Raw genomic sequence first — 16,530 nt, 5'->3', positions numbered from 1 at the left:
CCCCCCCCTGTGTGCTTCAGCTCTGCCTCTGCCCATACAGGTGAGGGAGAGCAGCGGGGATCCAGAGGAGAAGCTGCAGTCTGTGCCTCCCCACTTCTCGCTGCTGCGCTGAGGCCTTTGGGGCCCCCCTGCACCTGCGCCCTAGCTACAGCCCTGAATGTACATTACGTTGCACAGGGTAGAATGGTGTGGTGTGTGATATACTACACAACCCACAGAGTGGGGCAGTCCAGAGTATATAATGCATAGTTGCCAAGTGTCTTGGTTCTTTCGGGATAGTCCGAGTATTTGGGACACAGTCCTGCAGTGTCCCTGGTCCCATGTGCTTTCCCACAGGACTGAGGAAACTCATGGCCACTGAAAGAACTGTGGTACTGTCAGGTGAAGTGATCTCCACCTGACAGTAAATCTATAGTCACAACTTGGAATGCTGAGGAGAGAGGCAGCGGCATGGGAGCATGTGATCAAAAAAGGAAAACCACTGACCTAAGGTTAAAGGTCTGCTCCGCTCTAACATGTTTCACCACAAACAGGCTTTTTTTGCCGAGGTGCAGCATCCTACAGCAACAAAGGCCTATATGCATCTACCCTTGATTAATTATACAAAACACATGGGATAATAGGAGGAACACAAGACACACATCCAGATAAAGCAAAGTATTTTCCCTGATAATTACGTTACATAACGTAAAATGCTGTTCCATCAATATGCAATAAATAGTTATCAGCAATGCAAACAGATTTACAGCAATGAATCATGCATGACACAAGATGTTACACAGATTAAAAAAAGATATCACAGATATTACTGTATATCATAAAACCCATCAAAATCCACATGATTAATGATAACTGTTATAAGCAATCTATTTCTTAACAAAAATACTGTATGTGATATTACCTAATGTTAGCCTTCCCAAAAAGTCTCTAAATGTGTTGATTTTAAGGGGCTGTCAAATCAAGGCTAGGTTGTAAGTCCCTCTTATTATTAGATATATATTATTAGATTATATTTCTTTTATAGGTTGTAAGTCCGGCTGTTGACTAATACAGTGGCTGTTTATTGCCATTCATCTACAAGACCCTGGTCTTTGGTTATATTAGCAGGAGAAATGTAGGGGTCCACAAGATGATGGCATAAGATCAAAACATTTTACCTGTACTCTTGGGGCAAACATGGTGCTTACACAGTGCAGCTTGCACATTAAGAGAATACTTCACAGGGTATAAGCAGAAGGTTCAGGCAGGTATTTAAAAAGTACACTCATAGAAGTCATTCCCAGACATTCTTGTTTTCAGAATAGTCTTTACTCTTTATACCACTGGCTCGCCCCATTTTCTAACTTGGTACATATGCAAGGCAAATTAAAAATGATCACATGCTTCTTTTTATGAACACTATGGAATCATACACACCTTGTCCAAAATACAGGCTGGGGAACGTTTAACTAATATAATGCTTTTGGGTTGCAAGGTTCTTATTTTATTTATATATCTTATCTTCTGTCTTTCCATACCATGGCAGAGAGTCCCATGGACATAAGAAATTTTATCTCCCAGTGCTGCTGGTTGTGGTTAAATCAAGCAACAGTTCAAAAGACTATGGGTGGCAAAGATTATTTGTCTTCTTGTCAATAAACCTGGATCAAAACCTGTTGTATGAACTACATGTTTTTGTATGCATTGATATGGTAAAGTGAGTCTAAACTTTGAGTACCTTAACTAATTAATAAAAATGTATCTTATTTGTATATCACTCAGCTGTAGATCCTCAAATCATCTTTGAATTCATGCTGAAACTGTCCTTCCTTCTAGAGGATGGCTACTTTTGCTCCCCATGGACCCTGTGTATGATGTGAAATAGCAACCGCTCCAAGCTCAATCTCAGTACAAATTAGTAAACTAAACATGAGATTGTAGTTCATCACACAAGCAATCTTGGATCGGCGGCTACTTTACAACACACACAGGGATCATGGGTAAGAAAAGTAGCCACCCTCCAGAAGGAAGGACACTGCCGGTACCAGTTCAGAGATGATTTGGGGACCTACAGCTAAGTGATACACAGTTAAGCTACATTTTTGTTAATAGTTAAGGTATTTGAATGCATTTTTAAGATTTAACTCCTGAGTTTAGAGTCACTTTCACTAATTAAATGAGAGATTCTATAGCAGGTGCAAAAGGTTATTGCCAGTAAGCTTGTCAAAGCTGAAAGGACTTAGATGTGTGTCCGGCCTGACTTCAGCAGGGAAGTTGGGCAGCACATGAGGGCCTCTATCATTTTCAAGTTGACCACCACTGCCATGGAGGGAGGGTTGAAACAGAGACTAATGGAAAACCTGTCCTGTGTGGTTGGCAAGGATTTATTTTACCATCAAATTCCCCAAAGTTTAGTAGCTAGTTTTTGTTCTACTTACACATTATTGGCTATTGTGTTTCACAGAAATACTATTAATCTCTGTTCTAGAATAACAAAGCTTCAGAGGAATCATCAAATAAAACCAGTAGTGTTTCTACCATTTATAAGCTGGCACCATTTTTCGCTCCCACTCCCCTTTCTTTTTGAACTGATTGAAAGCTTAGCTGAGCTGAGCTAAAATGCCTCCATCCACACTGTTTAGTGCAGATTGGGCAATCAAGTATTTTTTCTTATTCAGCCCTGTGTGTATGGCTAGCCTCAAGTTCAGTCCCAAGTATATGGCTAACCTTAGTCCCATTATTTGTTAAATGTTCCTGTTATCAATTGTTCAGTAAAGTTCCATAGCACATTCTCCTCTGTTGTACTTGCACCACATTACAGAGGTGTACATTAGCATGTCACTAGCAACATCGCTGCTCAAAAAAGTGCAATTTCTAGAGTATATACATAACTTGTTAATATTGTCTTTTGACATACTGAAGGGTCTATTTATCAGTGTTATCACCCAGAATTCACACATTTTCCCATCAGAATGTTGTGTAAAAATTGGGTGAAAGCATTGATAAAAAGAATCGTAATAATAAAAAGTTACACAGGCTGAGCTAAAACCAAACCATGCCTATTATTTGGAAAATGTTATAACATGGACATTAGTAATAACCTTTTCTGCCATTTCTCAGACAGCTGCAGTGCTTTATATTATCAAGAAGGACACCATAAAATTGTTAGGTTACCAACTAAATGACCTTCTTCTTCCCCTTAAAATGTATGCCTCGTGTTTTTTCGCTTCCTAAATTGTATGCTTTGTGTTAATGGTAACTTACATTAATGCTATGTACTGTTGTTTTAGTAAAACTCTTTTTACACACCAAATGCGTTAGTAAAACAAGGCACACATGGGCTCAGTTCACACCAACATGTTGCAGTGGTGTGCGCTGAAACAAAGTACTGCATGCACCGTACTGTGCCCATAGAACATAATGAAATGTCATTCATGACATTTCAATAAAGTTCTAACAAAAAAAGTAAGCAGTGTGATACACTGGGAGCAGTGCTTTGGCACCGTGACAGCGAACACACACCTGTGGCTATGCATTGTAGTGCAGCTGCTGGTGTGAATGCAGCTTTACAAAAATAAGGAAGAGTAAAGATAAAAACTGCCACCATTAATGGCTGAACACCAAGCATGTAGCTAACTACAATGTGTATATATATATATATATATATACACTAATCAGCCATAATATTATGACCACCCATATTAATGAGTAGGTCCCTGTCCCTCATACTAATATTGAGTAGGTCCCTGTTTTGTCGCCAAATCAGCCCTGATGCGTCAAGACATGGAATCCACTAGATCTCTGAAAGTATGATGTGGTATCTTGCACCAAGCTGTCAGCAGCAAATCCTTTAAGTCCTGTAAGATTCGAGGTGGGGTCTCCATGGATCAAACTTGTTTTTCCAGCACATCCTACAGATGCTCGATTTGATTGAGATCTGAAGGATTTGGAAGCCAAGTCAAAACCTCAAACAATGAGTGTTGTGTTCCTCAAAATATTCTTGCATTGTGGCAGGGTGCTTTATCCTTCATAAAGAGGCAAATGCCATCAGGTAATACTGTTTCCCTAGGTTACCGCGGCAGCATGGGCACCCGGAGTGGTCTGCAGCTACTCAGGCCCATAAGCAACAAACTGTGTTGCACTGTGTGTTCAGACACCTTTCTGTCGGAACCAGAATTAACTACTTCAGCAATTTGAGCTACATTGGATCGAACGAGACGGGCCAACCTTCACTCCCCCCATCCATCAGTGAGCCTTGGCTGCCCATGACCCTGTCACCAGTTCACTGGTATTCCTTCCTTGAACCATGTTTTCGAGGTCCTGATCAGAAACATCCTGCAAGAGCAGCAGTTGTGGAGTTGCTCTGATTCACTCACCTAGCAAACACAATTTGGCCCTTGTCAAAGTCACTCTAATCCTTACACTTGCCCATTTTTTCTGCCTTCAGTACATTAACTTCAGGGACAAAATTATTATATCTATCTATCTATCTATCTATATAGATAGATATATCTAGAGAGAGAGAGAGATTTGCACCAAAATTTCGGCTGCTGAAACATATCGGCTGAAAATTGAACTTTGGCAAAATGTCGAAAGTGCCATCTTTCGGCCAGAATTGAGGTGCATTCCTAGTTTCTCTCCTCTCCACTGTGTACTGCTCTGTCTCCCCTCTGACACAGCGCAGCATCCAGCACGTAAGAGAGAAACTGTCAGGGGAGGCCAAGCGGTGCTGGGGAGGAGAGCACTGTGAGCCGTAATGTCACAGGAGGCCGGCTCCTCTCCAGCACCGCACCCCTCAGCCTCCTCTAACTGATCAGGATAGAGAGCGGTGTGGGGGCAGAGACAGCTGTGCGCTGTCACAGGAGCCTAAACCGGCAGTGAGGGGGAGGAGTCAGCTGTCAAAATAGACTGAGCTCTCCTGCCCGTACTGCCAGCTCACCCTCCTGGGACAGCGAGTCAGGATGGAGATGGTACAAGCAGTCAGTTAATATGTACCAGTTATGAATGAATAGGAAGTGATCTACATAACTTCCTATTTATTCATGATTGTGTACATAGTAACTCATACTATATCCAGTTATTTACAAGCAGTCAGTGATCACTGATCGCTTACCGCTTGTACCGCTCTCCATCCTGACTCGCTGTCAATTTATGAATGAACAGGAACACTCAGTATAGAGAATTCCTATTCATCTATAACAGGGGATGCAGAAAAAAAAAAAGATTGAGGGCTCTGTGTCCTCAATCTCTTTTTCTATTTTAAAAGAAATATATCAGGAGTCTGTTTAGCCCCGTGATATTTCACATAAGCCCCCAACAGTAAAGTTAAAAAATGAAAAAATGTAATTTAAATAATGTTTTTATTATTATTAGATTTATTTTATTTAATTTTAGTTTAAAAAACTTTTTTTTTTACTTTACTTTGACTGCTATCACATAGGGGGGCTTACAAGCCACCCCCCCATGTGAAAGCAGATGGTGGTGACAGGTACTCTTTAAGGTGATGCTGAGGGTCCAAAAGACCCCCAGTGTCACCTTTACACTGGAAATAATCTATTGAAGTGCAGATCGCACTTCAATAGCTTATAGCTGGCCTGCAGGAGCCCAGAACTGACAGCCCAGGGACCGGAAGTGATGCAATCTGCATCGCTCCCGGGTCCATAGAACGGGGAAGCCGGGGGGGGGGCAGCCCCTTCTACGGGACACAGAAGCGATCTGGCGACAAGTAAGTAGCCAGAATCGCTTCTGTTGTAAAGCCGACAGTCGGCTTTACAAGTTTAAACAGAGTCCCGGCGGCAATAGCCGCCGGGAGTCTGTTTAAACAGCCCCGATGCTGGCGACGTACATTGTATGTCGTCAGTCACGAAGGGGTTAATTTAATTTGGCACCCATGCATAACCTGTTCTTAGAATTCTAAACTTCAGTATGAAAGCCCTCTTTGAAATATACAGTACAGTATGTGGTATAGCACTCTCTGCTTTAGTACTGTTGCTCTTTAAAAATATGATTTATGCATTTAATGTACCCACTATGCACAAAACACCAGAGATTGTCGATACAGAGAATATACTATTGCCTTATGGGTTCAGGAAGACATTTTTAATCCCTTGTTGGAGCAAAATGAACCATGCATTATATGAGTTTTTATGTCTTCCTTTGTATTACCCGTGGTTAAGCGTGGGCAAAAGGTTCTGTTTATGGAAGTTTTTCTATTTGTTTTTTGCTCTATAGGTTGAACTCAATGGTCTTTTTTCAACCTAACTATGTAGCTATGCATGGCAGCTATTGCACAGCACCATGAATAAGCAGTCAGAATACACTTAGCTTTCTTTTCCATGTTTATCTTCTCTGTACTGTATGTATTGGTGGTATTTTCGGCACTCTTCAAGGAAAGCTTTTTCTCTGTTTAAATATTTTAGTTTTACAAAACGTTAATAAACCCAAAGAAACTATTTTACAAATAAGTTACTTTAAACAAAAGCAATTGTTTAAGCTTCTGTGACCCGCCCAAGCAACTGGAAACACAAATAATTACATAAGAAAATAGCCTTGGAGAATGACTCATACTAGAAGGAAAACCATTTTATTATGCCTCAACAGCATTATCTGGTGCATTAATAAAGTATGCACATGTTGTAAAAGTGCTGCTAAAAAAATACTAATACATCTCAGTGAGTCAGAGTACAGGTAAAATTTGTCTGTTTACCTCTGCTCATTTCTCGGTCAAGACCTTCTGGCCAAGTGCCTGCAAGACTACTTAAGGTAACAATAATATCTAAAAATAATCCTCATGTGCCAACCAGTTAGGACTCTAAATATGATACAATTACTAAACTTGCAGCAAATTCCAAATCGTAAAAGTAGAATTACAAAATAAATAAAAGGGAATACTGCAATAATATCCTTTAATCTAAATTCACAAGTATCACAAAGAGAATATAAATCACCTTCCAAAAATATCCCAGAGAGTGACAACGTTGTCATCCCACCATATAACCTAATTTATACTCCTACATACATCAGAAAGACTGAGAAAGGCCACCCCTGAGATTCAGTACTCAATGTACAATACAATATGATAATTATTGGAAATGTGCGCAAATCTTTCACTGAACTGAACACCGAAAATGCTCCATGTCTAAATATAAAAAAAACGTGCTATGCGTGAAACAAAAAGGATCATCCTGCGTTAGAATATGTACATTTAAGCATTGATCTTGCATGTATAGATGGCAAACATTCTCCAGCCAAAAGTATTCAAACTTTACAACATACACTAGGACAGAGTTTTCAGAAATTCAGTGATATGTCACAGATCGGAATTACATTCAACCAAGATTACCTATTGCAAAACAAATGATTATCTGCGCTATAGTGCTCTGCCCCAAACTCCTCAAAAACACCCTATTGACAGCTGCAGAGATAGAGGGAAGCTATATAAACTTCTCCCACAATATATTAAACAAAAGACACTGTGCTATCTCTAATATTATAAAACTCTAAGTGCATATACTTAGTGACAATTATACAACATGTTCACTCCAACTTATATATAGTTCATATAAAAATATTCCCAAAGTTGATTAAAAATAAATGTGATGAAATCCTTGTGTTCACTGTCTTTACATCAGTGAGTCAAATAATCATTGTATATAAAGTTCCACAATCACTGAAAATGAGTCTGCCCGATGTCTCTCCCAAATCTCTCTTCCGCTCAAAATAGAAAACCAAGATGGCACATAGTGTAAAACTGCTAGATGATAGTTTATTTATAAAAATCAGAACACTTACATTTAAAAGAGTTTTTCAGCGCTGTAAGAACATAAAATCGGCTTGTATGAGCTCAGCTCTGTCTCCTCCACTCCATTCACTAGTGTCAGCGTGTAGCTCCTCCCCTACGCGTTTCATACAATGGACTTTCTCAAGCTTGAGAAAGTCCATTGGACGAAACGCGTAGGGGAGGAGCTACACGCTGAGGGCTCACATAGATCTAGTGCTATGCATTGGATCCAGCAAGAAATATAGGCGAGACAACTACACTATTTTAGCAATAGAAGCTTCTCCACGCCAACTGAAATCCCGTGCAACCACAGAAGTCTGAGTTGTCGCAAATATAAGTAATATCAAAGCACAGAGTCCGCGTATCGATAAATAATGAGTTGGAGATGGATGGAGGAGCCCCCTGATAGTGACAATTGCCACTTTCATAGGGAAGCTTGAGCTGTCTGTTAGCGGACCCAGGGCCGGATTCCCTACAAGGCCAACGAGGCCCGGCCTCGGGGCGCCAGCGGTGTCCTTATGAGTAAGCTGCGAGCGCAGGGCAGTAAGTTGCCCTCTCTCATGTAAAAAGTCTGCAGCCTGTCCGTCCTCCCCCCTGCACTTACCTCTCTCCTCGCTGGCTCTGTCCTCCAGGCTCCGCCGCCGAGTCTGTCTCCTCATTGGTATAATTAAATTAAAAAATAAAAATAAAGTAAAATAAAATAAAGAAACAATTAAAAAAAAAAATTTAAACTAACCCCGCCATCTGGTTGCCATTCTCCATTGATGGGAAGGGGGCGCATATTGCGGAACCTGGCCTTGGGGTGGCAGTGAGAGTAATTCCGGCCCTGAGTGGACCTTAAGCTAGAAAACTAAGACATACATCTGGCGTACTCCGTATGTAGATATATGAAGCCACTATCGCTCATCCATCTCCTTCATGCTGGGTAAATGATATAGACTCCACAACAATAACTTACAACTCCATAGGTCAGCACTTCATGGCTCTCAAGCACATGCATGGGTGGTCCAACTTTGCTGTGGCAGGGATATGCAACCTCGGCACTCCAACTCTTATAAAACTACAGTCCCATCATGCTTCGTCCTCTGGGTTTTTTACTGGTGGCTGTTAAGTCTTGCAATGCCTAACGGGATTTGTAGTTTCACCACTGCTGGAGAGCCGAAGTTGCCTACCCCTGTCCTACGGGTATCTGGTGAGAGGGATGGCTCCAAGTAGGCTTACATTATAATACCTGGACACCACTGGAATGCAGGAGACAAGATGAAACTGTGGTTCCCCACCAACGGGTTTAGTCCGCCAGGACTTTTTATAAGATGCAAGACTTTTTAATGCCTGCAAGACTACTAACTGCAACTACCGAAATATGACTAGGCTTTGTAATACACCCATGGAAAACAGAAGAATGTTCATGACATGCTCTCCAGACCAGTTGGCCCCAAATGAAAAGATGCAGAAGAATGTTTCATTTACAAATTGATATACTCTATACAGCTGATAAGCAAGATCCGTTACAAGACGTAACCCTTTCATAACTGGAGGACATTGATGTGTAAATGCCCAGACCAAATTAAACAACACTAGTTTGTGTAAGGTAAAGCTCAACTGTGGGTCCAATAGCCTTACCAGGTTTACTGCAGCAAAATGCTCCTTTGCCTTAGAAATATATGTCTGTCATGCAGGCTTACTTCCATGTTATGCAAATTTGTTTGTTTACATGGCAGAATTAATGCAGCTCCCACTGTATTTCCTGGCCACTCCAAGTGTAAGCACGGCAGATCTCATAGACCACAAGACTGCGGTCATGTATCCTGCCCACTCTCCTCCTAGATATTTACAAAACAAAGCCTGGGGTCAGGTGTTTTGTGAATGGTTGTGAGAAGAGGGGAGCAGAAACACAACCACAGTCCTGGGTCTATGACATCGGTGGTGCGCACATGTGAAGCTACCTGCATTTGCAGCAGGAGTTTTTAAGTTTACAATATCTCTATGGCTCATTTGCTTGCCTTAATCATTATTTTAAGGCATATAAGACTTCTGTTTGGTATGCTGTTTTAATAAAATACCATTTCTGTTTTATAAATAGGCTAAGAAATGGCAAAAAATGTAAAAACAAAAAAAGAAAAAATTTAATTTTAAAGTGAATAATTGTATCTTACAATTAGGGTTGCCACCTGTCTAGGATTCACCCGGACAATCTGGGTTTTGGACAATGCTGTGTCCAGGTTTCATGGCAGCAGAAACCCGTACACAAGATGTCAGGCAGACAGGGACAACCAAAATTAAGATAGGGGCTACTGGCCCCCTCCCCCCCCTGAAAATAGTCTCAACTGTGATATTTACATATGAATGGGTGGCGCTATTTACATATGCATAAACCACGACTCATTCTCCCAAAAAAATTTCAGCACGTCGCTAGAGTGTGTTCGGGATTTGCTTGAAGAAAAGGTGGCAACCCTACTTACAATTACAGTGTTAAGCAGAGATACACTGCCATCTTTAGGCTTGTGTGGCTTATGCAAGCTGTAAGGTTTGTTGTATACATGTGTATGTGATCACAAGGTCATAGTGATCACATGATCAGGAAGCACTTTCTTTGGTTCCCTATCGTTAAAGTGGCCATAGCTATCAGCAGGTTCCTGCGTGTGCTGCAAGTTTTCAAATGGCGAATGTAGATTTAAATTACATCAACTCAAAGCATTATGCTCAGAAATGTTGATGTACAGATTGCAGTTTAAAGTGTACCTGTATCTAACTCAGGTGGTATAATCTATGAGCAATTGTTAGCTGACAGCATACATTGCATCTGTCCTCTGCTGCCTGACACCTTCGTAAAGCACAAGCTCAAGTGACAACTATTTGTAGGAAATACCTAGGCCTACTGGCATCCATACAAACAGTGAAAAGACTTGTAAATTGCAGTGACTGAATGGGCACATAACAGCACTGAATGGGCACATAACTGCAAAAGCTACAAGTAGACTGTTGTAGACAGAATACCTTCCACCCTCACAGAAAGACAAACTTTTGAATCCCAGGAAGGATTTCCGCACATTCACTCTAGTCCTAAACAGACCCTAAGAATTAGTGAACATTTACAGTAACTCAGCAAACATTTACAAAGAATAGGTCTGATAACAGCTCTGCATCCCTCCTTCAGATCAAAAAATAGTCCCTCAGCTGCCGCTTAAACTTTTAACTGAATATCAACTCCAAATAAAGCTGTGTTAAATTTGCAATGCCTGCCACTGTTCTATCAAAGTTTGTGACTAGGTTGGAATGTGTGACCGGTCACACATTTTAACGTAATGACCCACCTCCTGGCTTCCTGATTGGTCAGGAAGCTAGGCTGCCTAGGAACAAGTGAAGCAGGCTTCTTAGCCAATCAGGAACCCAGGAGGCGGGTCATGACGTGCTGAATGGTTCCTGATTGGCTAGGAAGCCGGCTTCACTTGTTAGAAAGCAGCCTGGCTTCCTAACCAATCAGGAAGCCGGGCGGCACGCCATGACTCACGTCCCAGCTTCCTAATTGGTCAGGAAGCCACGCTGCCTAGGGAAAAGTGATGCCGGCTTCCTAGCCAATCAGGAAGCTGGGAGGCAGGTCATAATGTGCCACCCGTCTTCCTGATTGGCTAGCGAGCCGCCTTCACTTGTTGATAAGCAGCCTGGTTTCCTGACCAATCAGGAAGCCGGACAGCACCTCATGACGTGCCTCCTGGCTTCCTGATCTTCCTCTAGAACACCGGCTTCACAGGCAATCAGGAAGCCGAGCAATGGGTCATGATCCCCTGCTCTACCCCCCGATAATCTGGGCACACGGCACCGGTACTCGTATCGGCGAGTACTGGGGAAAAAAATCGTAACTCGAAAAACTGGTATCGGTCCATCCCTATTGTTAACAAAGGACACACAAAACACATCCTCCACATTCTACTTGAAACAACAAAGACTATTTGAGCTAAAATACCAGCAAAACTCACAAAACATTTTAAAAGCTAAAGGAAAAGCAAAGAAAGCTCCAACCATGATGCTAAAGATCTGCTGATTTTCTATTCAGTAGATAAGTGGGAAAGTAAACAAATATAAGGAGTGCAGCAATGTTCATAGAGTCTATGTCTGAACCATGGTGACACATAGAGGGTTATTCACTCAGCTGCCAAAGGCAGCTGAGTGAATAACCGAGCCTTCGGCTGCACTTCAGTCAACGGAAAGTGCTCTTCATGGTCGGCTTAGCCAAAGTGCAGAAAGACTTTGACTCAGCCGATTCAACATCTGGATTGGCTGAGCCAAAGCTCCGGCAGCTTACTCGCTGCCGTTCGCCCCTGTTCACATAGGGGTAGAACGGCAGTGAGTGAATAACGGAATGCTGCCGAGCGGCATTCGGCTTGGCTATTCTGCTCGGCACCTCTGTGGTACCGAGCAGAATAGCAAATAGTGAAAAAAGTTGAAAAAATATTTTAAAAAATGTAAATAAATATTAAATGTAAAACAATATTTTTTACAAAAACAATTGGGCAGAGCTAGCAGTGAGAGCTAGCTCTGCTCAACTGTCTTCTAGCAGGTCCCAGCTAATGAATAAAAACTCCGTTCAGGTGTTATTGTTTAATGACAGTTCAGTATCCCCAGGTCATTTGGGGACACTGATCTGTCATTACAACTGGGCCCAGCTGTCAGTTGTGGGGCGAAAGGCCGGCCTTCGGCAGGCCGTTCGCCCCGCTTCGGCTGACACTTTGGCTAAGTCGAGTCGCCTTCGACTGAACCGAGGGGCTCCGGCGGCCGAAGACAGCCGAAGCTACAGCTGGATCCTTCGGCTCTTTTGTGAATAGCCCCCATTTTCACTTCATGCATACCATTTTTCATATAAAACAGATGCCAATAATGAAGCGATACAGTTACTCTCAGAGGTGAAGAGGATCTATAGACACACAAAGATTCTAACTCTGCACCCAGTTGGTAGACTCATCTTCCAGAGAGCAATCCAAAAACCCTCCGATTCAGGGGTAGGCAACCTTGGCACTCCAACTATGGTAAAATTACAAATCCTACCATGCCTCAGGGACTCATGCCTGTACCTGTCGGAGTGTTGCAATGCATCATGAGATATGTAGTTCTGTAACAGCTTGAGTACCCAGGTTGACTACCCTTTCTCCAATTTCCTGCATTTTTTTTACCAGTTCATCAGCACGCTGATCTACAGCAGAGTATTCGCAGCTATATGTATGCAATGTGAGAGGATCTGGTCCGTTTTTAAAGTATGTGTTGTCTTCAACATGGTTAGAGGAAACTTAAAATCATTGCATACCACATAGTACAGTGTGATACACAACATTTCACTTGGTTAGAAAACGTGTTATACTGAGCAATGTAAAGCAGAGCTAAAGCCAACAATAACATGGTAAAAAGAGTCCATTGCAGGATAAAACAACAAACACAGCTTTTGCTACACTGCTCAGCTTCAATCCAGAGATTTTTCCTGCAGTACTTTTTCTGCCACTAGATGTCCTCATTCTGCTGTCCAGCATCATTCAACCCCCGTCCTCTGAGCCCAGGTTGTCCTGGCCCCCTCCCCCCCCCCACCCAGCTTGTGACTGAACAGTGAAAGGAGAAGCAGTACAGTGATGAGTTCATATTTCTGTCATTCCGCTCTCTCTTCCTATCAGCACATGCACTGACTAGTTCCGTGTGCTGCTTCTTCCTCTCACACTCCAGCCTTACTGTACAGAGACAGATACCAGGTGAAATTCAGGTACTTAAACTGCTTGCATTTATAAAATACATGTAATTACTTATTAGGGATCTACAATCATTTGTGTATTTTATATCTGCCTAGAGATCAACTTCAATGCATTCAGTACAAGTCTAATACTATGCAAATATAAAGTTATTATGATGTACAGCAATGCCACAGTGTAATTTTATCCTGCTGCTGAAACAGGTTAGATATTTTCCATCTTGTGTTCATTTGAAGGCATCTTGTGTTCATTAGTTTCTTTTCTGTTGCAAAATTCCTTTTAGAGTAGTAATCTTAAGCCATATTTCTTTGTCTATTCTTGCCCTGGTTAACCAGAATCCACATCTCCAGAGAGCCTGACAAGCTGATAATGAGGTACTATAGTTCTGATTAGATCAACGCTGTACTGAGAACAAAGTAATGCTCAAGCTTAGAAGCACACAGTGCCACTGCCACCTTATTCCGCCCCTGTAGACAATCCTATGCAAATAGCGACTCTGCTAAAATCAGTATTTGCACAGGACTAGCCGCAAGTACGGTCTTGTACAATACAGTTAAAAACATGGAGACAAAATATTCTACTAAATATTCTAATTCTGCGTGATGAGTTGGAAGAGCTACTTTTTATAGTTGTTGAAAGAGATTGATTTGAAGACATTATCAGAGCAGGGTTTCTGTTTTTGCTCCTTCTATACAGTATGTATGATACATGTAAAATAACTTTAATACTGTGTGTAGGATACATGTACAATAATTGTAATACTGTTTGCAGGAGAAATGCAAAATAACGTTAATACTGTGCGTAGTATAAATGCAAAACAACTCTAATAAACAGGATTTCTATTCTTGCTCCTTCTACACCATATGTATGAGAAATGCAAAATATCTTTAAATACCATATGTAGGATACATGCAAAAACCCCTAATAAACAGGATTTCTATTTGTGGTCCTTCTTTGCCATATGTAGGATACATTCAATATAAGAGACACCCACAGAGAGAACGGTGTGTTTGTCTCTATGGTATAAGCTATTAGTCTAGCTTTATGTTCTGCAGACGCTGCTTTGCATAAATGTTATTTAACATATTTATGTAGATGTGTGACCTACAAATGCAAAGACTAGAGTTAATGCATATAAAAAGTCCCGTCACTCACAGTCACACTCATTCCACTGGCATGATACAGAAACCTCAAATTAACCCTTTCTGCGGCAATCATAGGTCTGAAGACTCTTGCCAGACGCAGACCGTGACAACGCAGAACAGTACAGAATACATCCACGCCACCTGTGATACACTTTCACCGGTACACGGAACAGAAGATGGAGCGAGGGAGGGGGAGAGACAGATGACGGACAGGTAAGACCTGAGAAAATCCTCATTCCAGCATCCTATAATGATACATCAGACAAAATGATAATGTTATAAACAGATACCCAGAACAGATGTCACATGTACACGACAGCAGTTTAAACTGCAACGCATAGCCACGTAACTCACTTTATACATCGGCAACTGGCATGGAGATGATGTAGTGTAACAATCATCTTCTGTAGGTATTGGAAACGTAAAATGTGATAAACTGCAAAAGACTTTACAATAAAAGGCACACCGATCCAGCGATGGTCGTGATTTTACACACCTGTGGTGATGTGGAATGACACGGTATAGATGTCACACAAGCACTTATTGGGTCAGGTGTGCTACATATACACAGCAACAGACGCTCACTGACCTGGCTGTCGCTTGTTTTCCATGTTGGCTTTGTATGTGTGTCTCAGGTTGTGTGAGAAGCACAGCTCATAGAAACCAGGGCTGGTGACTTGTTACTATGCCTCGGTACTGAGAAGTGAATTCTGAGTCTCAGCACTAAGCTGTCAGCTTTTTTCCCTCCCTCCTACATCTAGCTGTGACTGTCAACTCCACCTCTCACCATTGACATCACATCTCCACGCACACCTCCTGATAAAAGCCAGTTCATTATGCTTTCCCTTCTTTAACCTCTGAAATCCTGGGCAAAATTTTTTTTAAAAAAAAGCTTACATGTCAACCTAAATTAGGAGCAAATGCCAAGCAGTGCAAGCCTTTGCAGTGCAAGCCTTTACAACGCAAGCCTCAACACTGGTCTGTCTATAGCACCATCATACACTTCCATTAAATCTGATTGCCTGGGCGTTTTACAGCGTCTTCCATCACACCTGGGCATTTTACAGCGCGTTCCTACGCTCTGTAAAAGGCTCAACATGTGAAAACCAATGATTGCCTATGGGCATGGTTCCCACCTGGGCGTTTTACAGCGCGTAGGAAAGCCCTGCAAAGCGCCCTACGCCCAAAGAAGCACAGGAGCTTCTTTGGGGCGTATTTGCAGCGCGTATCCATTGGTATACAGCCAGGTAGCCCTCGGAAATGCGCGTTTGTCGCACGTTTTTTTTACTGTGAAAAAACTGCGGTAAAAACGCACGGCACGAAACGCACGACAAACGCGCATATTTGATATGCCTAGGTGTGAACCAAGCCTAAAGCATCAGGTGGGTGCCCAAGTGACAGCTGATGCCTCCGCAAATGTAGAAAAGGTCACTCGCACTCCAGCTTAATTTTGGTCACTATTTATTGACCTCTGTAGTGTCACAACATAGCGACGTTTCGGAACCGCTTGGTCCCTTTTTCAGGCAAAAAAGGAGTGCACATGCGCAGCTCAATGCACAGGCTTGTACAGTCATCAAACTAAAGATGTAGGTAAAGAAGATGGCAGTGTGGGACCTGGCATGTGGCAGATTACAGCAGGACAAGCCGTATCTGCTGGTTGTGTGAGTATGTGTTTTGAGGGTAACCCAGTGAACAAAGCAAGAGGGGATTACCAAAAAAATAACAGTGAGGGTGACGTTCTTCTTTAACCCTTTTGCTGCCAGCACTTTTTTTTTTTGCACACGGTAAAATGCACATTTTAGACCCAAAGCTTACTTAAAACCCCCCAGAATGTTATATATCCTGAAAGCAGAGACCCTGTAGTATATAATGGTGGCAGTTGTGATTTTTAAAGCCA

The 16,530-nt window shown here is 42.0% G+C and overlaps 1 protein-coding gene across 1 annotated transcript in view; it reads right to left on the bottom strand.

Moving 5' to 3' along the window:
* The window catches only part of TPD52L1 (tumor protein D52-like 1), a 67,011-nt gene extending 51,663 nt beyond the window's left edge, over positions 1-15,348 (bottom strand). Inside the window, exon 1 of the mRNA XM_018563807.1 lies at positions 15,223-15,348. Within this exon, the coding sequence (XP_018419309.1) occupies positions 15,223-15,244 (22 nt within the window). The 5' untranslated portion in view covers positions 15,245-15,348. The remainder of the gene's footprint in view (positions 1-15,222) is intronic.
* Between the last annotated feature and the right edge of the window lie 1,182 nt (positions 15,349-16,530).

Source organism: Nanorana parkeri, unplaced genomic scaffold (genome assembly GCF_000935625.1).
Source record: "Nanorana parkeri isolate BGI_ZX_2015 unplaced genomic scaffold, ASM93562v1 scaffold699, whole genome shotgun sequence".
Taxonomy (NCBI): Eukaryota; Metazoa; Chordata; class Amphibia; order Anura; family Dicroglossidae; genus Nanorana; species Nanorana parkeri.
This window is presented reverse-complemented; position numbering and strand designations above follow the sequence as displayed.